The 26,092-nt window shown below is 45.0% G+C and overlaps 2 protein-coding genes across 6 annotated transcripts in view; both read right to left on the bottom strand.

Moving 5' to 3' along the window:
• Positions 1-13,209, bottom strand: part of MAP2K5 (mitogen-activated protein kinase kinase 5) — a 119,077-nt gene extending 105,868 nt beyond the window's left edge. Inside the window, exons 1-3 of the mRNA XM_071441140.1 lie at positions 12,915-13,209; positions 6,786-6,834; positions 3,794-3,861 (exon numbers count right to left, since the gene is read on the bottom strand). Of these exons, the coding sequence (XP_071297241.1) occupies positions 3,794-3,861; positions 6,786-6,834; positions 12,915-13,049 (252 nt within the window). The 5' untranslated portion in view covers positions 13,050-13,209. The remainder of the gene's footprint in view (positions 1-3,793; positions 3,862-6,785; positions 6,835-12,914) is intronic.
• A 1,043-nt stretch (positions 13,210-14,252) lies between these two features.
• CUNH15orf61 (chromosome unknown C15orf61 homolog) lies at positions 14,253-23,978 on the bottom strand. 5 transcript variants are annotated; one of them, XR_011681426.1, is made up of 4 exons: positions 23,598-23,972; positions 21,635-21,781; positions 16,642-16,727; positions 14,253-15,828 (listed from the first exon to the last, which is right to left on the bottom strand). XR_011681426.1 is itself a non-coding variant. In XM_071441148.1 (3 exons), the coding sequence occupies exons 1-2, from the start codon at positions 23,935-23,937 to the stop codon at positions 21,654-21,656; spliced, it is 468 nt and encodes a 155-aa protein (XP_071297249.1). In that variant the 5' UTR covers positions 23,938-23,971; the 3' UTR covers positions 21,102-21,537; positions 21,635-21,653. The 5 variants fall into 5 exon arrangements, 3 of the variants coding, with proteins under 3 accessions (XP_071297249.1, XP_071297248.1, XP_071297250.1); XR_011681425.1 differs by having other exon boundaries at positions 16,611-16,727; XM_071441148.1 differs by lacking the exons at positions 14,253-15,828; positions 16,642-16,727 and adding an exon at positions 21,102-21,537 and having other exon boundaries at positions 23,598-23,971.
• Between the last annotated feature and the right edge of the window lie 2,114 nt (positions 23,979-26,092).

Raw genomic sequence — 26,092 nt, forward strand, 5'->3', positions numbered from 1 at the left:
TGGAGGTTTCCATGGAAAATTAAGATGCCAGTGGCTATTTGGAACATTGTTCAGGTATTCTTTTTAATGGGAAATTTGCCACTTATTGATCCAGAGCATGTAGCCCTTGCTTTCAGAGAGCTGCAAGCAACTTTCCAATCAGTGGCTGTCAAAAAAATTACTGCCTGTTTATACAGATACAAGACAACAGCTCCAGAGCAGCTCCACGGCCGTCCTTAATTACCTGCACTGCCCAGCACGGAAAAAATCCCATTTACAGCCCCCAAAATCGGCCTAACTCAAAGCAGTTTTGCATCATCTGAGGGAATTCCAGACCTGAATCAAATTCTTTTCAAATTCATAAAGCAAGGAACCTAAAGGGAAGGTTCAAAATTATTCAAAGTATCAAAATGATTCCAAAAATATATTGAAATGACCCAAATAAGTACCAAAATGACCCCAAATAAGTATTATTCAAAATATCAAAATGACCCCAAATAAGGTACCAAAATGACCCCCAAATAAGTACCAAAAATGGCCCCCAAATAAGTACCCAAAATGACCCCCAAATAAGTACCCAAAATGACCCCAAATAAGTACCCAAAATGACCCCAAATAAGTACCCAAAATGACCCCAAATAAGGTACCCAAATGACCCCAAATAAGGTACCCAAATGACCCCAAATAAGTACCAAAAATGACCCCAAATAAGTACCAAAAATGACCCCAAATATCAAAATTATCCCAAATATCTTCCCAGTTCTATGTTCCAAAGTCCAATCTCAGGGAATTGGTTTTTTCTCCTTAAACTGAAAAAAATCCACTTTATTTACATTTTAGAGAACACCTGCACCACATCAAAATTCCCTGAAATTCTTTCCCAGCTGGCCAATCCTCCAAATATTTGTTGCAGGCCTCAGAATGAGCATTTCCCTTCCCCAAGATTATGAATGAATTCATTTCCTAGGCTCAGAACATTTGTTTCCTGGTAAACACATCCCAAAACGAAGCCCATAGGATGTGAGGAAGTTCAACCATCAGTGCAACACTCAAATAAAAAATTAGTTTAAAACCGAGGAGAAAAATTTTTCAGAGAAGAAGAAGCTGCTGAAGCAGAAAGAAGTCATTTCCAGGCATCCCATAATTTTGCAGGGAAAGCAGAGAGTTGGGCAATCAGAACTCTAATGTACTGAAACTTGAACAGTGAGCTTGGAAGCATAGCAAAAAAATGACCTTCCCAAGGCATGATTCATCTGGAAGAGAATTCAAAGTTTGCCACTTGGAAGGCAAAAAATGGCCGAGATTTCCCCAGGAAAAGAGAGAGAACCACCAGGAATTCTGGGGGGAGGAACTCCAGGGAGCTGCTGGACCCAAACAGGGAGGGAAAAGGGGCACAAAGTGCTCAGAACTTCACTCTCAGCAGGGTTTGTTTAGTGCCAGAACCTCTCCTGAAGCTGAGCACCTTCCCCAGGCTGGAATTGCCTCCCTAAAACCTTCCCCAGGCTGGAATTGCCTCCCTAAAGCCTTCCCCAGGCTGGAATTGCCTCCCTAAAGCCTTCCCCAGGCTGGAATTGCCTCCCTAAAACCTTGCCCAGGCTGGAATTGCCTCCCTAAAACCTTGCCCAGGCTGGAATTGCCTCCCTAAAACCTCCCCAGGCTGGAATCCCCTCCCTAAAACCTTCCCCAAGTTGGAATTCCCTCCCTAAAACCTTCCCCAAGTTGGAATTCCCTCCCTAAAACCTTCCCCAAGCTGGAATTCCCTCCCTAAAACCTTCCCCAAGCTGGAATTGCCTCCCTAAAACCTTCCCCAAGCTGGAATTCCCTCCCTAAAACCTTGCCCAAACTGGAATTCCCTCTCTAAAACCTCCACAAGCTGGAATTGCCTCCCTAAAACCTTCCCCAAGCTGGAATTGCCTCCCTAAAACCTTCTGCAAGCTGGAATTCCCTCCCTAAAACCTTCCCCAAGCTGGAATTGCCTCCCTAAAACCTTCTGCAAGCTGGAATTCCCTCCCTAAAACCTTCCCCCAAGCTGGAATTCCCTCCCTAAAACCTTCCCCAAGCTGGAATTGCCTCCCTAAAACCTTCCCCAAGCTGGAATTGCCTCCCTAAAACCTTCTGCAAGCTGGAATTCCCTCCCTAAAACCTTCCCCAAGCTGGAATTGCCTCCCTAAAACCTTCTGCAAGCTGGAATTCCCTCCCTAAAACCTTCCCCAAGCTGGAATTCCCTCCCTAAAACCTTCCCCAAGCTGGAATTCCCTCCCTAAAACCTTCCCCAAGCTGGAATTCCCTCCTAAAACCTTCCCCAAGCTGGAATTGCCTCCCTAAAACCTTCCCCAAGCTGGAATTGCCTCCCTAAAACCTTCCCCAAGCTGGAATTGCCTCCCTAAAACCTTCCCCAAGCTGGAATTGCCTCCCTAAAACCTCCCCAAGCTGGAATTCCCTCCCTAAAACCTCCACAAGCTGGAATTCCCTCCCTAAAACCTTCCCCAAGCTGGAATTCCCTCCCTAAAACCTCCACAAGCTGGAATTCCCTCCCTAAAACCTTCCCCAAGCTGGAATTCCCAAGAATCTGGGGAGAAAAAAACCCCAAACAGGCACCTGAAGCATAGGGAGGAGCCAGGCTGGGAGAGCTGGGAATGTTCTCCTGGAGAAGGGAAGGATCAGGAATGCTCAGAGACCCTAAAGGAGAGCTGGGAATGTTCTCCTGGAGAAGGGAAGGGTCAGGGAGAGCTCAGAGACCCTAAAGGAGAGCTGGGAATGTTCCCCTGGAGAAGGGAAGGATCAGAGACCCTAAGGGAGAGCTGGAGAGGGGCTGCTGAGTGAGGCACAGGACACAGGGAATGGATTCACACTGGGAAATCTGGGTGGGATTTTGGGAAGGAATTCCTGGCTGGAATTCGCAGAGCAGCTGGGGCTGCCCCTGGATCCCTGGGATGGATCCCTGGAGCAGCCTGGGAGGTGTCCCTGGCAGGGATTTCAGGTTCCTCCCCACCCAAACCAGTCTGGGATCCTCTGAATTGCCCCCAAATCACCTCTGGGTGCTCCCAAACAGGGCTTGGCTCTGCCAGGTCATTTCTGGGAATTTTGATCCTTCTGGCCCAGAGGGAAAATCCCCATTTTTTACCCCTCTTGCTCACTCATTTCCTTTGAAAAGAGAAGTTCAAGGATATTTTTTTCCCCACTTTATTCAAATGGTTCTGTGGCCATCAGTAACTGCACCCTTCCCCCTCTGCAGGATATTTTTTGCTATTAATGGGATATATTTATTTCTATTTCTATTTCTGGGGATGCAGACAGATTTCACACACCCCTACCTACACAAAGGCACACACAGCCACATCCATCTCCCCTGAAAAACACAAAGCACATCTTCAAATCCTCCGTGAACACTGAGCCTGCAGCTACAATGAAACTCCTCTGTTAGGAGGGGTGAAGCAGGCTCCAGATGAAAGTAGATTTTGAAAAATTTTTAGAGCCCAGGGGTTCATTTTTAATGAGCCGTTACTTTAAGTACTGCATAAAAAATACAAGAAATTGATAGTCCATTTAGCCTGCACTATACCTAATGCAAAAGTCATTAAGATGCATTATTCTTAATGTTTATGATATGATCAGTAAGTGAACAAGTCTTTTTTCTTTTCTGAAGTGGAGCCTGTCCATGGATCTGGTGTGAAAGCACCTCCATTCCAGGCAGAACACCAAAAAACTGGAATTTAACACAGGGACATGGCCCAGTCAAACGCTGTGGGACAAAAAAGCACCAAGAAAAAATGATAAACACAGGGAAAATGAGGGTTTGTGGCAGTGTACTCACATAGGACAGCATGGCCTTCATCTCCTCATCGCTCCTGACCGTGATCCGGTCCCCATCCTCATCCTCATCTGCCAGAGGAAGGCACCAGTGAGCAAGGGAAGGGGCACAGGGACAGCCCTGACAGGCAGGGCTTCATCTGCACTCACAGCAGCAAACAAAACCAAACACCGAAAAAAGAAACTGCACAAGGACTCCGAAATAGGAATGTAGGAATGGTGTATGACCTCCAAATATTGATTACCAAGAATTGGGATTTTTGTCCTAGAAGGGGCACAAAGTGCTCAGAATTTCACTCTCAGCAGGGTTTGTTTAGTGCCAGAACCTCTCCTGAAGCTGAGCACCTTGCCCAGGCTGGAATTCCCTCCCTAAAACCTTCCCCAGGCTGGAATTCCCTCCCTAAAACCTTCCCCAGGCTGGAATTCCCTCCCTAAAACCTTCCCCAAGCTGGAATTGCCTCCCTAAAACCTTCCCCAGGCTGGAATTCCCTGCCTAAAACCTTCCCCAGGCTGGAATTGCCTCCCTAAAACCTTCCCCAAGCTGGAATTCCCTCCCTAAAACCTTCCCCAGGCTGGAATTGCCAAGAATCTATGGAAATAAAATCCAAGAATCTGGGAAAAAAAAAACCAAAAAAACCCAAACCAAGAATCTGGGGTGGGAAAAACAACCCAAGGAATTCAAATTGTGTGAGAAAAGGATTTTGTTCATTCTGCCTCTGGAAAGGTAATAATGAAACAAAACAAAACAAACAAAAAACAACAACAAAAACAAACAAAAAACCCAAAAACAAAACAACAAAATCAAAAAACCCCCTAAAACCAAAAAAAAAAAAAAAAAAAAAAAAACAAAAAAAAAAACCCAAAAAACCCAAAAAACCAAACCAATAAAAAAACCAAACCCCAAAGCAATGAAGAGGAGTAAAACATAAAAACCTCAAAATTGGAGTTTAAAACAGGCAGAGAGCTACTGGAGCAGCACACATCCACAAGAGGGATCAGAGGGAAAGCAGAGAGGGATGAATTCATGGATAAAAGGTCTGGGGAGAGGGAACAGACTGAGCTGGGACCATTAAAAAATAAAAAAAAATTTAAAAAATTTTAAAAATTTAAAAAAAGGGGGGAAATTCTAGCAAAATATTCAGAAAAAAATTCCACATTATCCCTTTGAAATGATTGAGGAATTTACTCAGTTCCCAGCTGCAGAATTCCTGGTGGTGGTACAAACAGAAGGAATTAAAAATATGTGGACGAAGAGGCAGAGAAAAATAAAAATTAATCTAAATTAATCAGGCAAAGAGTAAAACCAGAAGAAAAATCTGCCCTGAACCTGAGCAGAGCTCCTTTACCATCTCAAAAATTGACCCAGGAAGATTTCCAGCCTTCCCTCCTTGCCCAGAGCACTCAAATCTGATTTTCAGCACAAACAAAAGATAAAAACCCCCCCGTCCTGGCTGGATTTTTTAGCACCATTTGAAATGGAGGAAGAAGGCTCAGAAGAATCCTCAGCAGATGGGAGATCAACCCTGAGCAGTGAAATCCCCAAATCTGCAGCAGGCAGGAACGGGGATGCGGGGCAGGGATGGGCTGGGAGGATGCTCAGGGCCCAGATGCTGGCACTGGGGGCTGGAGAGCAGGGGGAATCTGCATTTCCATGCTGGGGCTGGGAACACCAAAATAAAACCCACAAAAAGCTGGGATTTTGTGGGACAAATCCCCAAAAAGCTGGGATTTTGATGAGACAATTCCCCCCACCTAGAACTGAACTTGAAGCAGGAAAATCCAGGGGGGAAAAGGGAAAAAAAAAAAAACCCTTAAAAGCATCAATATCCATAACATATTTGAGATGGCAGTAAAGTGGCAGGGAAATGGGCTCAGCAGCTGGAAATGACAGACTAGAGACACGCAGGGAAGGCACAGGAGCAGATGTTGGGAGGCAGAACAAAAATCAGAATTTTCCAGGAGACTCCTGCACATGGCACTGCTGCTGTGGGTGCCGCCCTGATGGAGCATGAAGTTCAAACACAGCCCAAGTGGGACGTGCCAGGGATGGCACACAAATGTCAACACCAGAGAACACCAAATAAAGTGAAAAAAACCCCCATAAATTGCAAGGCTCTGGAAAGCTCAGGGCTGGTGTTCAAAAGCAGGGCAGGAAAAACGCAGAGGTTCAGGAATAAAAATCTGTTTTGGGAAGGAAAACACAAGGTGTGAAAAGAAAAAGAGCATTAAATAGGATTGGAAGGACCATAAATCAGTATTTCCTTTGATTATCCCCAGGCAGAATGAGCCCCAAAGCTCCAAAAAGAGGAGAAATAAAAATAAAATTACAAAAATGAAAGGCCCCATCTAAAGTCTGCTCTGTCCCCCCCTCACCCTCCATCCAAAGGAAAACAGAGGAAAAATATAATAAAAATTATAATTTCCTTTCATCTCAAAGGAAAACAGAAGGAAAAACATAATAAAAATTAAAAGGGATCATCAGGAGCCTGCTCCATTTGGAAGAAAACTCCAATTTTTCAGTATTTCGTCCCCTGGGGGCACTCCCCCTTTTGCTCTCCAGATAGGACAATCCCCCTGGAACCCCTTCAAAAATAAAAATAAACAGGGTTTAAAGGATAGATATTAGCCTAAATACTTGCTGGGAGGATTGGAGGATTGCAATTTTAAACTGAGACCTACAGGTAGTTTATACTTTTCATTTAATTTGAGCAATAAAATTGCACTGAGGAGTAAGAGCATGGTAAGGTCAGGCTGGTAATTAAAGCTCCTGTGTGGAAATATTCCAGATGTGATTAAATAATAAAATATTGCTTGCTTTAGTGCCATTATTGAAGTTGCATTAATGCATAAATATTTAACCATGATGTATAATGAATATCACTTATTTTAAAATAATAAATAGGATCAGAATATCAGAAGAATAACATAAAAATTATTTATTTCAGTTACAGCCCAGCAACGTGACAAAGGAATTGGCTGACCAAAGTCACACTTACACTCAAATGCTGTGGTCGTTGCATCTGGCAAAACTTGGCCAATGACATCCTAAAAATATAAGGAAAAATTCATTAAATATCCAATGAGAAAAGCCTGATTTGCAATAAATCACTGGAACCCCTCCCCAGTGCCCCAAAATGAGGGAGTTTTCAGGGCACAACACAAATCTGCTCCCCTCATGATGTTTTTCTCCTCCCCCTCCATGAGACCTCCAGGAAAATTCCTTTCTTCCCAAATCATTCCCTCCTAATTGCAAACAGCTCTGTGCTCTCTGCTCCTGCAGGTGAAAAAAATCCATTTTTCCCTTGGGTTATAGAAAAACGGGCACCTAACCGAACAAAACCAGCCATAGAAAGAGCTATATATATAATTTTTTTTTTTTTTTCTGTAAAAAAACCCATTTTCTCCTGTTTGGAGGGCTCTGTCAGCCTCAGCTGTGATTTGAACTTCTCCAAAACTCAGGAGATGCATTCAAATACTGGGGGGAATCCACTGGAAACCCCCAAAGGAGCAGAGACAGAACCTGAGGCAGCTCCACCACACCAAACACAAAAACATCTCCAGCCACACAGCCCAGATGTTTTACAGGTACCAAAGAGGAACTTGGATTTCTTTTTTTATAGCCAAATCACACCAACACTTCCAGTCCCACACCCCTGATCCCACCCAGATTTGTTTTTGCTGATACCAGAGAAGCTCTTTTAACATTTTTCCAGCTTTTATCATTTTTCCAGCCAAAACACCCCAACATTTACAGCTTCAATCCATTCTCCAACCCAGATTATTTTGCTGATACCATAGAAGAGTTTTTACCATTTTTCAGCCAAAATTTCCACTTCCAACCCAGATTTTTTTGTTGTTGTTGTTGTTGGGACCAGAGAAGAGCTTTGATCTTTTTTTCACCTTTTCCCATTTTTCCAGCCAAACCACCCCAACACTTCCAGCTCCACATCCCTGCTCCAACCCAGATTATTTTGCTGCCACCAAAGAAGAGTTTTTACCATTTTCAGCCAAAATTTCCACTTCCAACCCCTGCTCCAACCCAGATTATTTTGCTGCCACCAAAGAAGAGTTTTTACCAGATTTCAGCCAAAATTTCCACTTCCAACCCCTGCTCCAACCCAGATTTTTTATTTTTTTTGTTGTTGGGACCAGAGAAGAACTTTGATCTTTTTTTCACCTTTTCCCATTTTTCCAGCCAAACCACACCAACATTTCCAGCTCCAATCCATTCTCCACCCCAGATTTTTTTGCTGCCACCAGAGAAGAGTTTTTACCATTTTCAGCCAAAATTTCCACTTCCAACCCTGTTTTTTTTTTTGTTGGGACCAGAGAAGAGCTTTGATCTTTCTTTATTTCACCTTTTCCCATTTTTCCAGCCAAACCACACCAACATTTCCAGCTCCAATCCATTCTCCAACCCAGATTATTTTGCTGCCAGCAGAGAAGAGTTTTTACCAGATTTCAGCCAAAATTTCCACTTCCAATCCATTCTCCAACCCAGATTTTTTTTTTTGTTTGTTTGGTTTTTTTGTTTGTTTTTTTTTTTTTTTTTTTTTTTGTTGGGACCAGAGAAGAGCTTTGATCTTTTTTCACCTTTTCCCATTTTTCCAGCCAAACCACCCCAACCCTTCCAGCTCCCCATCCCTGCTCCCACCCAGGTTTTTCCTGCTGGTACCAGAGAAGCTCCTCTATCATTTCCCAGCTTTTATCATTCCCCAGCCCCTCGGGGCCACGGCACCAAGGCCCAGCGTGGCTCTGCCCCTCCCTGGTGCCTCCTGCCAGGAAAAATGAACTTTTGGGAATTAATGGAGCCCAGGATTTATGGCAGCACAGCCACTGGAGCCTCTCAGGGCGCTCAGCACCCCCTGCCAAAGCTGCACTGGTGTCCTGCCACTTCTGCTCTCCCCATTTTTCATCTCAAAGGATGAAATTAAAGATTCTGTGGCACGGAGGCGTAATTAATAATATGTGAAAGCAGCACAGGATTTCCACAGAGCCAAGTGAAGCAAGTAATAAATACAAAACTTTCTGGCAGTGTCTTCGATGTGAAAATAAATCAAGAAATGCGATTCAAACTATTAACTGCACACCAGAAATGTGCAGTGTGGCTTAATTGTGGAATTGTAAATTTGCAGAGGCAAAAAAAAAGGAAAAAAACCCCACCAAAATATTCCCATGTTGATAAAAATTCTTCCATTCTCCAGCATTTACCAGCCTCTGTCAAAAGCCACGATTTCTAATAATAAATCACTCTTGCCTACACAGAAAACTGTACTAATTATTTCTAAATCCATTCATTTAAGCATTGGAAATTCCTCAGCAAATGCACTTTAACTGTGTTAGATTTAAGCCCCTTGTCAATGTCCATCTATGGGCAGGCACACAGATGCTTCTAAGAAATTTATTTAAAAATTGTTAAAAAATTGCATTTAAGGGGGTGTGGAAGCTTCAGGCAGCTCTGAGAACCCAAAATTCTGCTTGGAAAACTCCAAATATCCCAAAGCTCTGAAATAATTTTTTTAAAAAAATCTTATTTTTACCTTATTTTTATCTTATCTGCATAACTTTTTCTGTGTATTGAGACTTCTTTAATAGTAAGTAATAATCAAAAAGTAATTAAGAATCAAGTAATAATCAATAAGTGAATTACACACCCCAAAGTCTTGCACTAAATAAGCACCAACAGCCCCCAAAGCTTTGCCCAGCTCTCAATAATTCCATTAAATGAGTGCATCTGAGAGAAACCAGGGCATGGAGGCGGGGAAATCCCATCAGGGCGAAATTCCCAAAGTGTCTGCAGCAGCTCCACCCCACTTCCAACCCCCAGACCTGGGGCTGACCCAGGATTAAAGGATTATTCCAAATTTCAAAGGATTACACGTGCACAGGGGATTTTCTGCTATCACAACAGAGATCATGAGCAATGAAATACTCCCACTTGGAGGCAGGTTAATATAATATAATATAATATATGCAACATAATATAATATTTATTTTATAATAAAATACAACCCACTTGCTGAAGTGAGTTTATGTAAGGGATACAGAACTCAAAAGCCCCTAAAAATGAGGAGAAAAATCAGGGAACAGCAGGTGCAAGAGGAACTGCAAAACCAAATCTGTTCTCTGGAGGAGCATGGGTGAGAAAGCAGAAAATGTGAAACTCTGCTCAAATGCCAGGGTAAATATTGAAGCCACAGCTCTCACATTCCAATTAAATTTGTTTTATCTCACTATGACAATGTGAAGTTACCCAGAATTAACACCAAGTGCTTAAATACCACTGACAGGAGGAATGCAGACAGCTTGAGGGAAAAAAAAAATAAGCTTATTGTAATTCATTTAGTGGGGCCTTAAAAATAAAGCTATTTACTGGAAACTCAGAGGCCTGCAGAGCTGACACACACAGAACTTATTTCAAGTGACACCATGAAGAACAGCTCTGAAAATGGGGATGGAAATAAACCTGCACACCAGCCTGAAATGCTGCACTCAATGAGAGGCAAAATTAATAAGAATTAGCTTAAAAACCACCTGAAAATACAAAATAGTAAGAATAATTTCACCAGCCTGAAGTGCTGCAAGGCTACACCCGCTGGGAAGCAAAATCAACAAAAATCAGCTTAAAAATCGCCTGAAAATATAAAATAAACCCTCAAAGATCATTTCATGGGGCTTTCTGAACACAGAGCAGCCCCTGGGACCCACCTTGAAGGAAGAGGAGCCTAAATCAGCTCTCATGGGTGCAAGTTCTGGGACGTGCCCCTGGCTGGGGGCTGGTCCCAAATGTGGCTCTGCAGCTCCAGCAGGACAGAAAGTCCCCAAAACCCCCTTGGGACAGGGGCACAGGGATGGGATGGAGCTGGGGAGCCCCAGGCAGCCCCACAGGGATCGCTCAGAGCCTGAGAATGCGCGGGCACTCCCGGGGGACACCCCTGGATTGATGCTGCTCCCCAGTGATCAACAGGGAACCCTGGATCTCCCCGGGCTCTCGGACTGCTCCTGCAGCAACTGAACTCCTGAAAGGCCCTGGAGCTCCTGCCAGGCCAATCACCCTGAGGGCACAGAGCAGGGGCAGCCCCACTCCTGCCCCCCACACACCCAGCACCCCTCAGTGGATTGGAGCTTTATTTATTTTATTTTATTTTTAATTTATTTCATTTCATTCCTGTATTTATCTGACCCACCACTCCTGAGTGGATTGGAGCTTTATCTCATTTATTTTATTTTAATTTATTTCATTTCATTCCTGTATTTATCTGACCCACCACTCCTGAGTGGATTGGAGCCTTACTTCATTTATTTTATTTCATTTCATTCCTGTATTTATCTCACCAATTAAGTCCAGGTGAATGCTGTGGTGGCACCTCCTGAAACACAACCACCAACACCTGACTGCAGCAGCCTGACAGGGGATAAATGAAATTCTCATCAGGCCCACAGGTGTGACAGGACAAGAACAGCAGCCCGCTCCAGATCCTCTCACCCACTGGCCACAGTGTCTCTACTTACTGTTAAATAACCAACGTGAATTCACAATAATTCTGGGATGGCAAAGGAGAATCCAAGAATCAGGGGTAATTTCACTTCATTTCAGGAATAAAAACCCCAAAAAAACCGAATGAAAACATGAAGCAGAGTTGGATAAAACCAGACTCATTTGCTCCACTTTTGTTTGAGGACACAGAGGGGCCCAACCACCAAGGGGAAACTGCCCCTCCCAAAAACCTCCCTGGTTTGTCAAAGGTGCTGCTCCCACTCCTCCATCTACAGAAAGTCATTAATAATGGTAAATGTTGGGAAAAGGACAGTTGGGATTTCTGTCATCCCTTCCAGTTAGCTCTGCAACCAACACTGAGCATCTTCCAGCAACCCAGCCCTCCATCCCCACATGTCCTTTCCACAGGATCAACCCCCTGAAAGACACCTGCAAAATCTCTCTCCAGAGTTAATAACAGCAGTAAAAACTGAACATGCACCTGAGGGGTGATATGGGAAGGTTTTCTTTAGAGAAATGGGGGCACAGAGTCCCGGGGAGGAGAGGTGAGGGCAGGCTGCAGAAAGCACCACCTGCACCCTGAGCTGCTCCTTGGGCTAAGGACACAGCTGGGGGGGAGTGGGATAAAAACCCAACCCCATTTCTGAGTGGTTTAAACAATAAACACCCACTCCCATTTCTGAGGGGGATAAAAACCCAACCCCATTTCTGAGTGGCATACACAATAAACACCCACTCCCGTTTCTGAGGGGGATACACAAACACCCACTCCCATTTCTGTGTGGGACAAATTCCCATTTCTGTGTGGGACAAACAATAAACACCCACTCCCATTTCTGAAGGGGATACACAAACACTCCCATTTCTGAGCAGGACAAACACTCACTCCCATTTCTGAGCAAGCAGAGCATCCTTGTGTGCAGACGGACACAAAGCCACAGCAGGGAAGGAAGGGGCTGAGGGCCAGGAGGCAGAGCAGAGCCCCAGCCCGGGAGGGGACACGCCACACGAGCAGCTGTGGCCCCAGCCCCGGCGCAGAGCCCACCCTTCTCCTGATCAGGGAATTCCTTCCCAAGCACGGAGGAGGGAATGCCCTGACCCGGAGGTGTCCCTGACCCGGAGGTGTCCCCGGATTTGGGGACTCTAGAGGTTCCCTCCAGCCCAAACCGGGGCACGATGCCCCTGCCTGGCACCTGCAGGATCCTCCCGAAACCTCGCAACGCCGGCGCTGGCCCGGGACGGACAAAAACCACTCTCCCGTTAAACATTCCGCCAAAACACACCCCAAAACCACCTCCTGCCATCCAGGGAGGGATTCAGACACCCTGGGCGCACGGAGCGGAGCATGGCGACATCTCCTGATGGCCGGCTCGGGGGTCCCGGTGCCATCCCCTCAGCTGGCTCGGGGGTCCCGGTGCCATCCCCCGGGCCGGCTCGGGGGTCCCGGTGCCATCCCCCGGGCCGGCTCGGGGGTCCCGGTGCCATCCCCCGGGCCGGCTCGGGGGTCCCGGTGCCATCCCCCGGCCCGGCTCGGGGGTCCCGGTGCCATCTCCCGGCCCGGCTCGGGGGTCCCGGTGCCATCTCCCGGCCCGGCTCGGGGGTCCCGGTGCCGGCCGGACTCACTCACCAGCACATCCCTGAAGAGCAGCTGGGGCGCGGAGTGCACGGTCCAGTCCACGGCGGCTCCGTCGGGGATCTTGATGCGGATGACGAGCGCCTGGCTGTCCATGGCGCCGCAGGGGCCGCAGAGCAGCCAGAGCATCCCCGCCCCGCGGGCTCACATGCTGCGGCCGCCGCGCCGCGCCGGGCCGAGCCGGGCCGGGCCGGGCCGGGCACAGCCTGCACCGCCCTCCCGCAGGAAGGAGCCGCTGCCCCGGAACCAAAACGGAGCCCCGGGAGGAGGGGATGTGCGGCGGCGGCAGCGGGAGGAGGAGGAGGAGGAAGGGGAAGAGGAAGGGGAGGCGGCGCCATGGGCGGGAGGAGGCGGGCCCGGCTCCGCGGTAATTGCTTTCCTCTTTCCGTGCCTTATGTTTTGACAGGAAAAGCGCAGTTAAATGGCACATCGAGCCGGGCCGGGCCGGGCCGGGATTCCCGCTGTCCCGTCACAAACACGAACACAAATGCGAACAAAAACTCAGACTCCGCGCCGTGCCAACTGCGTTGCCATAACCTGCCCAGGGAGCTGGGGGAGTCACTGAAGTGCCCGGGGATGTCCCGGTGTGGCACTCGGGGACACGGGTAAAGGGATTGCGGTGCTGGCTGAGAGCTGGGCTCGGCGTTCCGTGCCCGGCTCTGCCCATCCCTGCCTCGGTGTCCCTGCGGAGCAAACTGGGAATGGGCACTGGGAACAGGCTCTGGGAATGGGAACAGGGAATGGGCTCTGGGAATGGGCACTGGGAACAGGCTCTGGGAATGGGAACAGGGAATGGGCTCTGGGAATGGGTGCATGGAGCACTGAGAATGGGCACTGGGATAGGTACCGGCAATGGACACTGGGAACGAGCTCTGGGAACGAGCTCTGGGAATGGGCACTGGGAATGGGCATAAGGAATGGGCGCTGGGAATGGCACTGGGCCAGCCCAAGGCGTGCAGGAGCAGTCAGGGAAGGGCTGGGGCCCTTGTGCCAGCAGTGTCACACAGTGTCACACGTGTCACACAGTGTCACACATGTCACGGCTCCTCCACGTTCAGCTCTCCGGGGTTGATGTCCAGGTACGATTCTGCTGTCTCCGAGTTCCCCCCGTCTGTCAGGGATGCAGCTGAAACCAGCTCGGTCCAAACCACAGTTTCCATCTTCCTGATGGAAGAAAATCCCTGTTCACCTCAGCCACAAAAAAAAAAAAATGTTTTGACAGCTCTGCCATCACAAAACCCCAAATTCAGCTTTTCAAACAAGCTTTTCATTGCCACAAGTCACAGGGAAAGCTCTCTGCTTCGCACAGCTCTGCAGCATAAAACAATCCACTTCTTTTTTTTTTTAAGAGAACAGCATTAATCTCAATTGTGGGCTATTGATCCGTGCATTTTATCACACTCTCTCACATTATCATCTCTGACAAACTGGACTATTTGAGTTATTTTATCAATTTACAGGGGGGGAATGGGAGGTATATTTAATTCCTGAAACATCTTCAAGCTTCTTCATATTCGGATTCTACTTTGTTTGAGCTTTAGGAAAAAAAAAAATTCAATGGCCATTAACAGAGATAAATTCTCTCTCTGTTCAATAACTTTATAATTTAGTTCCTATACTAAAAATTAATAGAGCCCCAGCTCCTAAGGATCTAAGGGACTGGTGGTGCCCACACAGACATCTTTCTGCTCAAATGAACCTTTTACCTGCAGTCCCTGTGTACCTCTCACTCAGCTCCATTTCAATCAGAGTCATTTTCTATTAAATTTTAAAGAATAGGACACAAAATGATGGAATTTCTATAGACCTGCAATTTTTCTAAAATGTCTTCTTCATTTATGAGACTATGGGGAAAACCAACTCAATTTGCCAAATTTGCATAAATATTACGTCGATTTTCCAGGGCTAATCACAACCTTAATCCCCCATTCTGATTTGTGTAATCAAACTTGAAGGGTTTTTATATCTTAAGAAGTACAGCACATTGAGCATATATTTATTGGTACAGGTTTGGTTTTGCCACAGACTTCTTTAAAACCCAAGTTTAATCAGAAATTTTCATTTGAAATGCGCCATTTGAATCAAATAGTTGATATTTGTTTTATCATGTTGCAGAAGTTTTGCTATGAGATGTCACCAACATTTATTTTTATATATTATTCTTTAATGGTGGGGGAAATTGCTGTTGTGAGAACACAATCCTTGATTTTTTTTTAATATAAAATATTCTTGAAGTTCTGCATTGGGGTAGCCCAAGACTCCTCTGCCCTTAAAAAAGTTCAAGTTCCCACTACAAGGATTCCAGAATCCTCATTAAAAAAATAATTTAAATAATTAAACCCCTGATTTTCCCCACCAAAATGCACACAACACAACATTTATGACCACATCTCCAAAATGACTGTTCACCCCCAAGGGTGATTGTTCCCCCAAGGGAACACCACCCCAAACCCGCAAAGGAACGAGGTGTCAGCGCTTTAATTGCAGGATGGTGAGGCCCACGAGCTCCCTAAATTCAGGTTTTATTTGTGAGGGGGGAGAGGCTCCCTCGGTGGCTGCCAGCAGCTGCCACTCGCAGTGTGCTGCTGCTCTCTGCTGCTTTCCAGCGCCGCCGGAGAGCGCCGGGAGCAGCCCGAGCTGCCCACGCCAGGAAATAAATATTTATTGCCAGAATGCTGACACGGCGAGGAGAAAAAATCATTACAATCTCACAGGAGCCTCCGTGAGGATGGGAAAATGCTGTCTCCCAGGGATTTGCTTAGCAGGATAATTTACCCCAAAAGTAAGGAAAGAAGTTTCTGCTTGGTTAATTCCCACTGCAGAGGAAGTTGCCCAGCACAAGAAATTTTCTATTTTTGCTCAGTCACAAACACCCTGTAATGGAGTTTTGGGTCCCTCCAGCAGAACTCTGTGAAAAGAAGAGGGAGGAAAACAAGAGCTGAATATTCCCCTGAATATTGCAGTGCCAGGATGGGGATTCAGCTTTTCCTGGCCTCAGGAGGGAGGTGGGAGCTCATTCTCAGGTGTGGGATGGGTGAAAATGCCCAGCAGTGAATTAAAACCAAGATCAGGATTCCCAATTCCTCCAGTCCTGCACTCATCCCTTTGGATAAAAGGAGGCACAGGAAGGATAGAGGCAGAAAATGCTGATTTCATTCTGGATCCTACTCAGCAGCATCTCAAATAATCTCATTATTACTAGAATTTTTCCAGCTTTGTCCTAGGAATAATTTTTTATATATATATATATATATATATATATATATATAACATAATAATATATAATATAAATAATATTATAATATTATATTGTAATAAAATATATTGTATAATAAAATAATATCTATAATATAAATATAAATAATAAATAATAAATAATATATAATAATTAAATTTTATTTATTTATTAATTTTATTTAAAATAAATCAAATATAAAAATAATAATGATATAATATAAAAATAATTATATAAATATAAATAATATAAATAATATACTTTTAAAATGTTATAATAATATAACAAAATATATCATATTATAATAAAAATAATATAATATATAATAGAAGTAATATGTAGATAATGTATTACCTAGGAATAATGTGTATTTATTATGTAACAGGCCAAATAATTCCCATTTAACTGTGAAAATATTTTGGGATACTGTTATTACCAGTGCTGTGCCACCTTACCTGTAATTCAGACACTGAGTATAAAACACACCTGGAGGAATCAGGATCTCTCTGCCAGCCCTTGGTTCACCAAATTCAATTTATCATCCCTGCTTCCTCCCTGCACCAGTTTCCAGGCTGCAATTATAAATAACAAAGGACAAATCCTCAGTTTCCTAGAGAAAATGGCACCTGATGGTTGTTTTAGGAACACACATTTTCCTGTCTTTTTGGAAAGATAGAAATATCTAACTTTTATGTTGATAAATAACATATCATGGTGAAATTCACTTTTTTCCCCCTTACAATTGCCTGTGAGTGCAGCAAACTAAATCCCCTCAGGCTGGTGAAAAATAGGTCAGCAGTGTCCAGGCTTTCTAAAGATATTCCTCCCTGAAAGGCATCTCCTGGAAACACTCACCAAGTGCACCATGGATAAATTCAGATTCCTTAAAAACGGCATTCAAGCTTCCACCCAGCTCCCACTGCCCCTCCCAGGCGCTCTGCAGTTTCTCTGGAATACAACAGGATTGCCTGGGACCCAAATATCAGGAAATCATCTTATTTTCAGTTCACAGGGAAACTCACTGGCCTCAAGCAGATCTTTTAAAGCTCTTTTTTCACAGTAAACCCAACTCAGACTGAAAGGAAACATCACTAAAGTGAACTTAATTTACGCTAAATTAGTAAATGTTTCGTTTTTGCTTTAAATCAGGAATAACTTTTGAAACAGTAAACCCACCTTGGACTGAAAGAGAACATAACAACAGTAAACTTGATTTATGCTAAATGAGTAAATAGTTAGTTTTTGCTCTAAATTATGAATAACTTTTGCAAACAAGCAGATTGTGTGGTGCACAGTGACAAGGTAACCCCAGCAGTTGGGCTGTGTGTGGTTAATGATGCTCCTGCACCCCTTCAGACCAGCTCCAGGGGCTGCATAATTGTTTTTCTGTCAACCTATAAATTCTTGAGTAACAACAAAATTATTGTGATTTTTCTTCCTAAATTATTCATATCTCACAAAGTACATAAGCAGGCCCATGAATCACTGAGCATGTAACAATCATATCTAATGGCATTTCTTCTTTGAAGGAAAAAAAAACAGGTTTGACTTTGTAATCTTGTTCAAAAATCAGTGTTCTAATCTGATATTTACATTTTAAACTTGAAAGTTCCCTTGATCAAGGGTTTTTGTCTGAAGGATTGCTTTTAATCATGTTTTCCACTTTTAATTCTATTAGGATTATTAATATCACTGCAAGAAATAAATTGGGTTTATAATGAACTACAACAGGGCTCATAAACTGTGCTTAAAGTGATGCAATTACTTTCAAAATCCCTCTAAGTTGTTTGTATTCGACTTTTTAGGACTTAAATACAAAACCAACATCTTATTCTTTTCTAGAAATCATATAAATCTTTCAAGCAAGCTTGCAATATATTAGTGACCCTTTTCATTCTATATTCCCTGGCTGCAGTGCTGAAGCTGACACTTGTTCTTAGGTGTACTTAAACTGAAAAATACAGCCCAAAATTTAAATCATGACTTCCATTTCCAGAAATAGGGAAAGAAATCAAGACAACTCTTAGACTTATTAACTCACTTTTCTGTAGTGAACATGATTAAGGGGTTACAGCAAAAGCCAATATAAATTAAATGGCCACAGTAAATAATACATGAAGCAAAATCCCCTTTGTTTCAGGAAAAGTTGCTCTGAACCAGAGGCCTAAGGGCATTCAACTATTAAAAAATACCTAAATTTCATTCAATAATAACAACATACATCAGGGAGATCTCTAATTATGGTTTGTGAGGAGATTTAGGTCAACACACAAGGTAAGGTGAGGACAGATTTAAATTCTGCCCAAGTCAATGGAAGGTCAGCAGGAGAAAAGCTCTGGATATTGCTCCAGGGAAAGAGGGGAGCAGGAAAAGAGCACCAAAACTGATTTTTCAGGCAATATGAGAGTACTATTCATAAATATTTAGGAGTTCCAATCCAATCTTTAAATCCAGCATTAATTTACAGTAGGGAAAAAAGTTAAGAACTTTGTGTTGAACTGTGTCCACCTGCAACTAGTTCATCAACCGGTGATAAAAAGAGTGATATTAAATCTAAAAATATTTAAATAAAACAAACGTTTGCATCAGCAGCCCCAAAACTTCAGGAAAACAAACCAACCCACCAATGTTTAAGCACAATTTGGAGACAGCAGCAGATAAGGGCATTTCTTGGGGTAACTCATTAGCACCGTGGAGTCTCAGGTGAAACATTTATCAAGCATACAAAAAGGCCTAAAAGTGAAATATAGTAATTAAGAGCTGGGCTTTATCGATTGCAGGGCTTAAGTAATTTTTCAGAAGCCAGGTAAGATTTAATAAGTATAAGTAGTTAAAGATCCTGCCCTGGCTCTGCCATTAGAGTGTAATTGAAGCGGTAAAAAAGATCAGCTGAACGTGTGTTGATTACCACCTTATCTTTGAAAGGCAATTAAGCACCTCAATCATTGCAACAAGATTTGATTGTGCGGCCTTTATTGGACATTGATCTTTCAGCAGAGCAGCTGCATTTCCCATTAAGTGACAGCAGCAGAGTTTGGCTGGGACACCCGAGCCCGCTGACCCGGCTCAGGGGTGACAGCGCCGCTCCTGCAGCTTCAGGTGCCCACGAGGATCATTATTATTGAAAGAGGTGCTACAAGGAGGAGCCACCTGATCCTCGGCGTTTCGTTCCTCTGGAGTAGTTAAGAGAGGTGAAACAAAGCTCTGGGACGTCATCCCTCCCTCATTTAAACATCAGCAAACAGATAATTAAGGCGAGGCTTGCAGGGGGAACTGAACTTCGTTTTGAATGGGAGGCAGAGCAAATCAAATCTGTCAGAAGTCAAACGGGTCATTTTGTGGATCAATTATTCCTGAGTGCTGCAGAATTTTTTGAGACAGGGTGCTACAAATCTTCCTGGCCTTCAGTAGCTTGCATTCAGGCCAAAACCTGAGTGGTAAGAAATAGAGGCTAAGAAGTTGGTATTTATAGGAAAACAAGAGTGAAAGTCAGATGAAACGTCTCACCTTTGAAAACGAGCAGCTGGGTGTACAGACACACATCATGAAAATGGTTTCATGATTTAATAACTCAAGTTCTCTCTTACAAACAGCTCATTTTCCCTCTGAAGAAGTGCAAGAGCTCCCACCCGAGCCCTCATGAAAGGAATGAGCCATCCCATATTTGCACTCTGCCCTCAGACATCTCCCAGTTCATCCTTTAGCACCATCAACTTCCCAAGAGCAAGAGGTCCATTGATTTTCATGTAATACAAGAAAATATTACATTTGCTTAATTGTTACACAGTGAGATCATCGAACAAGAGCTCAGGGCTCCGTTTGATGCTGCAAGCAGCACGGAACTGCAGCAATCGATAGGGCAGTTTGTCAGGGATGTTCTCCAAGGAGCCCTGCCCATCACTGCAGGGCCAGGGGCTGCTGCTGCACTTATTGGAAATCAGGTAAGCAAAGTCAGCAGTGCCCATTATCAGAAATCAAACGAGCTGCAGGGAGAGGAGCTGCAGCTCCACTGAAGAGCTGTATTTATGGTCTGGTAATTAAAAACCATTTTATCAACCTTGTGTTGAGCCTAAACCTTTACAGCCGGGTATTGATGAGCTCTGTGGCAGTGAATGAGCAGTGTTTGACTTTAAACTTATGGGCTGCAGTGAAAATCAGCTCGAGGAAAATGCTAACTGCAATTTTTCTTATTAACGAGGGCTCTGGTAGTGCCATCTCTGCTTCTTCCAGGCATTTAACTTGTGGCAAGAATAGTCTCCAAAATTTAACAGTGCAAGCACTTCTCTGATTAAGGTGTTCAGTGCTGCTTTTAGAAAAGCCACATGTGTTGCTTCACGAAGTGGGAAACACTTCTGTTATCGGGAATGAAGTTAAAAAGTATTTAAATGACATTATACTGTAGTCATAGCTTGACAATCATTTATTGAGGAAAAGTGATTACCCTTCAAACCAGCCCCTACCCATTTCACATTTCTTTTTTGACCCATGAGAGCTGGAATGACCAACTTCCCTCACCAGCTGTGGGATTTGGAGCTGACAGCATTAATTGCTGGCACTAAATCCCAGCACCAGCAGCAGATCCTGCACAGGTCTCCCTGTTTCCATTAATTCCAGATTTCCACTATCCAAACAGTTCCCCAAAAGCTTTTTTTTATTTTTTTGCCCAGGTTTCCAACTGATATGAAGTCATTTTGTCATTGTTTGTGCCTAAAGCTGTGCTTGGTTACAACTGGAGAAATCAGTTATTTTGCATCCAAAAATTGAGATATTCTTGTAGTATTCTTCTCATTCTCCCCATTAATTAAAAATACCAGCAATTTGTGAATTAGCACAGGGAGCTAAATCTTCTATATCACTTAGATTTTGTACTTACCTATAAAGCAATCAAAAGAAAAAGAACAGCACACATCTGGAGCTCAAGAATTGCAAATGATACCAGCACCAAATGAATTTTGGACATTTTATTTAAATATCATTTCAAGAGATGTAATACAGCCATTTTGCACTTGTTTTAAGATGGGGTTTTTCCTCCCCAAAGGCTCTTCCAAGTGATGGTGACCACTCAGTGCCAAGGATTTATTCAGACACAGTTACACCTGTGACAATTAATTCAATATGAAATATCTAGACAGGATCTACACCTGAGCAGCTTTATCTTTTCAGGGACATTCTGGAAATGTCAGTGCATTCACAGTTTCCTTGCCCACAGGCTACAATTCAGTTCTCTAAGTTGATAAATGATAAAATGCTCTTGAAATGATCACAAGTTTGTCCAGCAGCACCAGTCCCTGACTTCCAGACACACCCTCAGAAATTCTAATTCTTCAGCTTCACACCTCTGCAAAAATAAATCTCTCACGACCAAAATGTCCAGGCAGCTTCCTGAAACAGCACACTGAGTATGAGAACACCGTATAAAAACCAAATTTTTTAGGTTTTTTTAGTCAAAGGCAGCAGATATTTGTAGCACAGAACCCACCAGAGGACAGCTATTCAGTTCAGTACATGGCTCCTTCATCTTCTTTATTTAGAAAATAAATAGTGACTGGGCCATGGCTGGTGTGAACAGTCTCTGTGACACGGGCAAAGAACCAGGAGCCAATTCCATACAGCAAAGTTGGGATGCCTGAGGAGAGATAAAAACACGTTACACACACACGGAGTGAAATCCAAACTGCAAATTCAGAGCGAGGAATGGGGGCTCCAAAACGAACTGAGAGGGAAGGTATCCCTGGAAAAGCTGCATTAGAAATCTTTTGTCTTTATTTAAATGCAGCAATCAGTGCTCAACACCTTTCCTGTTGACACGAGGCAGGAAGCAGCAATAAGCAGGAATTATCAGAAAAAGAAAACAGGAGGAGAACAACATGAAAGAAATGAAACATTGCCATGTATACATGATTTCTAGTGATTAAATATATATATTTATCTTCAAATACTAAACCCAAACTCCCAGAATATCCACTTAAGTTATTGGAGTCTATGTCAAAGCAGAAATTTAAAAAATAGGCAGTGAATCCATAGATCAACATGAAGCTTCTCTGGGGAAAATCAGATCAGCAGTCAAAACCACCAGCTCCAACAGAACTGCAATGGGTAAAAAGGTTTATATATATATATATATTTAAAGTGACATGTTTTAGCCTTGCCAATTTATCCATCTATTACAGACAATATTCTGTTTGTTACAGAGGAAAAAACAGAGCTGGATTTAGGCCCTGAGTTCAGAAACACCAAATTTAACATGCTTGAAGCTAGGTGCTTAAGCAGGATTCTGAGGGAAATAAATTGCCTTTTTAATCATGTTTTCCAATCATTTAAATATGAAACATGAAGGGTAGTTGTGAGAAAAACAAAGGTGTGACTGGGTGCTGGGAAAAAGAAAGTCAGATTTAAAGGAGTTACTAAGAAATCGGTCTTTTTGATTATATTTTCTCACTACATCAGCCTAGAAAGGTCAGAAAATTAAGAGCAGCAGACATGTTTTGAAAAACTCACTGAAGGCTTGTGGAGAAAAGGAAACTTTAAAAAATTAAACACGAAAATAAAGAATGCATGAAATATTATGGCACTGGCACTGTCCATGGTGGTGTTCAAATAAGCATTGGATCTGCAGCCAAAATTCTGGAATAATATACTTCAAAACTTAACTATATCTACTTTTATATTAATAAGGTGCTGATGAAGCCTTTTTATTACAAGGATTTCTATTCCGGCAGCACGTTAGGATCCAAGCAGGCTGACCATTCCTGCGCCAGACACTGCCTGAAAGAGTTTCGCTCCAGAACTGCTCAGAGGACAGAAGTTCCTCCCCGGCAGGCGGATTTCAGCTGGAAAACGCTCCCTGCCAAAGGCGTGAATCCCAGCAGGGCGATCTGTGCCTGTCACAGCGGCCAGAGCAACACCGGCCCGGCCTGAGCCCCGACAGACAGGGCCGAGTTAGGGCTCTGCCCCGCCGGAGCACACGGCTCCGAACTCCTGGGCCGAGAGGGAAAGGAGGAGAGGGAACGGAGAAAGGGCAGGAGGAGAGAAGGGAAAGGAGAGAGGGAGAGAGAGGAGAGGAGTAAGGAGAAAGGGCGAGGGGGAAAGAGACGGAGGAGAAGGGAAAGGAGAAAAAGAGGGGACAGGAGAGAAAGAGGAACGAGGAAGAGAGAGAAGGTGAGGGACAGGGGAAAGAGAGGAGAAGGTGAGGGACAGGGGAAAGAGAGGAGAAGGTGAGGGACAGGGGAAAGAGAGGAGAAGTGAGGGACAGGGGAAAGAGAGGAGAAAGTGAGGGACAGGGGAAAGAGAGGAGAAGGTGAGGGACAGGGGAAAGAGAGGAGACGGTGAGGAGGAGCGACAAAGAGAAGCAAAAGGAGACGGAGAGGAGCTGCCCAGTCCGAGCCGCGGTCCCGTCCCCCTCAGGCCGCCGCCCTCAGGGCGCCGCTCCGGGCCGGACTCACCGGCGTTGAGCACCTTGAGGGCGGTGAAGAAGGCGTCCTGCAGCGCCAGGTCCTGCGGAGCGGCACGGGAGCAGTGGTACTTGATGAAGGGGAAGCAGCCGGTGCGCAGCACCAGGTAGTTGGCGCCGTCCACGGGCCAGTTGAAGTGCGAGAGGCCGAACTGGTCGTTGTGCACCGCGCTGTACTTGACGCAGAACGAGGTCCAGTGGGGCAGGCGGCGCTGCCGCAGGTGCTGGCTCAGCACCTCGGAGGCGGCGGGCCGGGCCGGGGACGGAGCCCGGCCCCGCCACAGCAGCAGCGCCACGGCCGCGCCGTGCAGCCGCCGCAGCAGCGCCCGCATCCCGCGGGGCTCCGCGCCTGCGCCCGCAGCGCGCCTGCGCCGCCCGGGGGCGGGAACCGAGCGGGGACGGAGCGGGAATGGGCCCGGGAACAGAGCGGGACAACGGCCCGGAAATTGAACGGGAATCCCCCCCGGTCTGGGCCCCTCTGTTCGGGAAGGACACTGAGGGGCTGGAGTCTGTCCAGGGAGGGGAGCGGAGTTGGGAAGGGGCTGGAGCCCCAGGAGAGGCTGAGGGAGCTGGAAAGGGGCTCAGCCTGGAGCAAAGGGGGATCAGGGGGGCCCTTGTGGCTCTGCACAGCTCCTGACAGGAGGGCACAGCCGGGGGGGTCGGGCTGTGCTCCCAGGGAACAGGGACAGGAGGAGGACATCGCCTTGAGCTGCACCAGGGGAGGCTCAGGTGGACATTGGGAGGAATTTCTTCCCAGAAAGGCGGATTAGACATTGGGGCTGCCCAGGGAGGTTTGCAGTGCCCATCCCTGGGGGTGTCCCAGGAATTCCTGGGGGTGGCACTCGGGGCTCTGGGCTGGGGACGAGGTGGGGATGGGCACAGCTGGGACTGGGTGACCTTGGGGGGCTTTTCCAGCCTCGGCGATCCTGGAGCTCCGTGACAGACACACCGAGACTGCGCTGGAGCTGCCCGTGCTGAGGGCATGAACCACCCTGAGCCCTGCACGGAGCGAGGAGGAGAGGGAGCATCACCACAAAATGGACAATCACGTTTTTGGAAAGGTTTTGTTGCCACCGACGTGCTGAGGGAGCACCTGCAGCACCACCCAGGCTCAGGAGTGTGTCCAGCTGCACTGGCTTTACCTGGCAGACCTCCCTAGAAGCCTTCAAGTGTCGGACCCCTTCAAAGAAATATTTTTAAATCACAGTCTATATTCCATTTTTCTAATTAAAAGCTGAGGTTTTGAACCATTTAGCATTCTGTTTGAGAGGGGGGGGAAAGTCCAGAAAACTGAGAAATGGAAACAGTTTTTTTCTTTCAATAATTGCAAGCAATATCTCAAACTCAGCAATCTTAGACCATGGAGCTATCCAGTATGAACATGCTAACTAATCAATTACTCCCCAACAATATGCCCTGATTATTTACTGTACTACATGTGTGTAGAACAAGTAATTATTAATCATCACCAGCAACAAATTTCCCCTTCAAGTTCACCTCCCTGTAATTAATAGAGCATATAGTTTAGCACTAATATCTCTCTTTAGTGGGGGCTGAGGATAGAAAAGCTGGAATGTGGTACTGTGCCGAAGGGTTGAAATAAAGTATTGAACCTTAAAAGTCATACAATGCTGTTGTGTTTCATTAATTACATTAATGAAGTTTGTCAATGATTGTAGTTCTTAATCTTTTGCTCTTCATCAATATAACAAGTGCTGCAGTCTAAAATGAAATTCAGAGGATCTCGACAATGTAACAGGGGGTGCCTCAGAGCTACAGTATCCCGTTGTTAAATGGATTTTATATGAAGTTTTAAGGATAGCCTTAAAAATCCAGGGATTTGTTACCTTAACCTAGAGGGAAGGTGGTGAACTCTCCTGATCTTGAGGTGCTGGTGATCTTCCAGGAAAGATGGAGGGTGAACATTTCATTTCAGAAGACATCTGGAAGTGGTTGTGTTGATAAACTGCTTTTTTTGTTTGTTTTGTTTTTCTCTGTGCTCAGAGTTGTCATTCTAAATGTGGAAATGTGGGCTAAAAGCTTTTTTTATTTCTTTTACCCAGGGCTTTAAACCCAACTACCTAAAACAGGAGACCCAGTTTCCAGTCTCATCAACTCCAGGTAGCTCTTTCAGGAGAATGACCTGGTCTGTGCTACACTGAATTCTGGCTGAAACAAAATCCACCAAGTGCTGCCAGTTAAACAAACACCTGCATTTCCAGCTCTGACTCCTGGGGAGCACAAATCCTTTCTTTTAATTGTCTGCAGCCTCTGCAGTTGCTGCCAAACCTGCTGGCCCTCACCTGCTTCCACGAGCATTCCTCCACTCCCTGCAGCTGAGGAGCCAGCCCCAGCTTTTGCCCAAATCTGGCATTTTTGGGGGCAGTTTCTGATGAGAAGCCACACTTGGGCCGCCTTTAATCTTTTGCTTCACGCTTGTTCTGTTTTTCTTCCCATCCAGCTCATGTTCTGAAATTCAATCTACAG

This window comes from Agelaius tricolor, unplaced genomic scaffold, assembly GCF_023055355.1.
Source record: "Agelaius tricolor isolate 1412-34295 unplaced genomic scaffold, bAgeTri1.0.p SCAF_16, whole genome shotgun sequence".
Taxonomy (NCBI): domain Eukaryota; kingdom Metazoa; phylum Chordata; class Aves; order Passeriformes; family Icteridae; genus Agelaius; species Agelaius tricolor.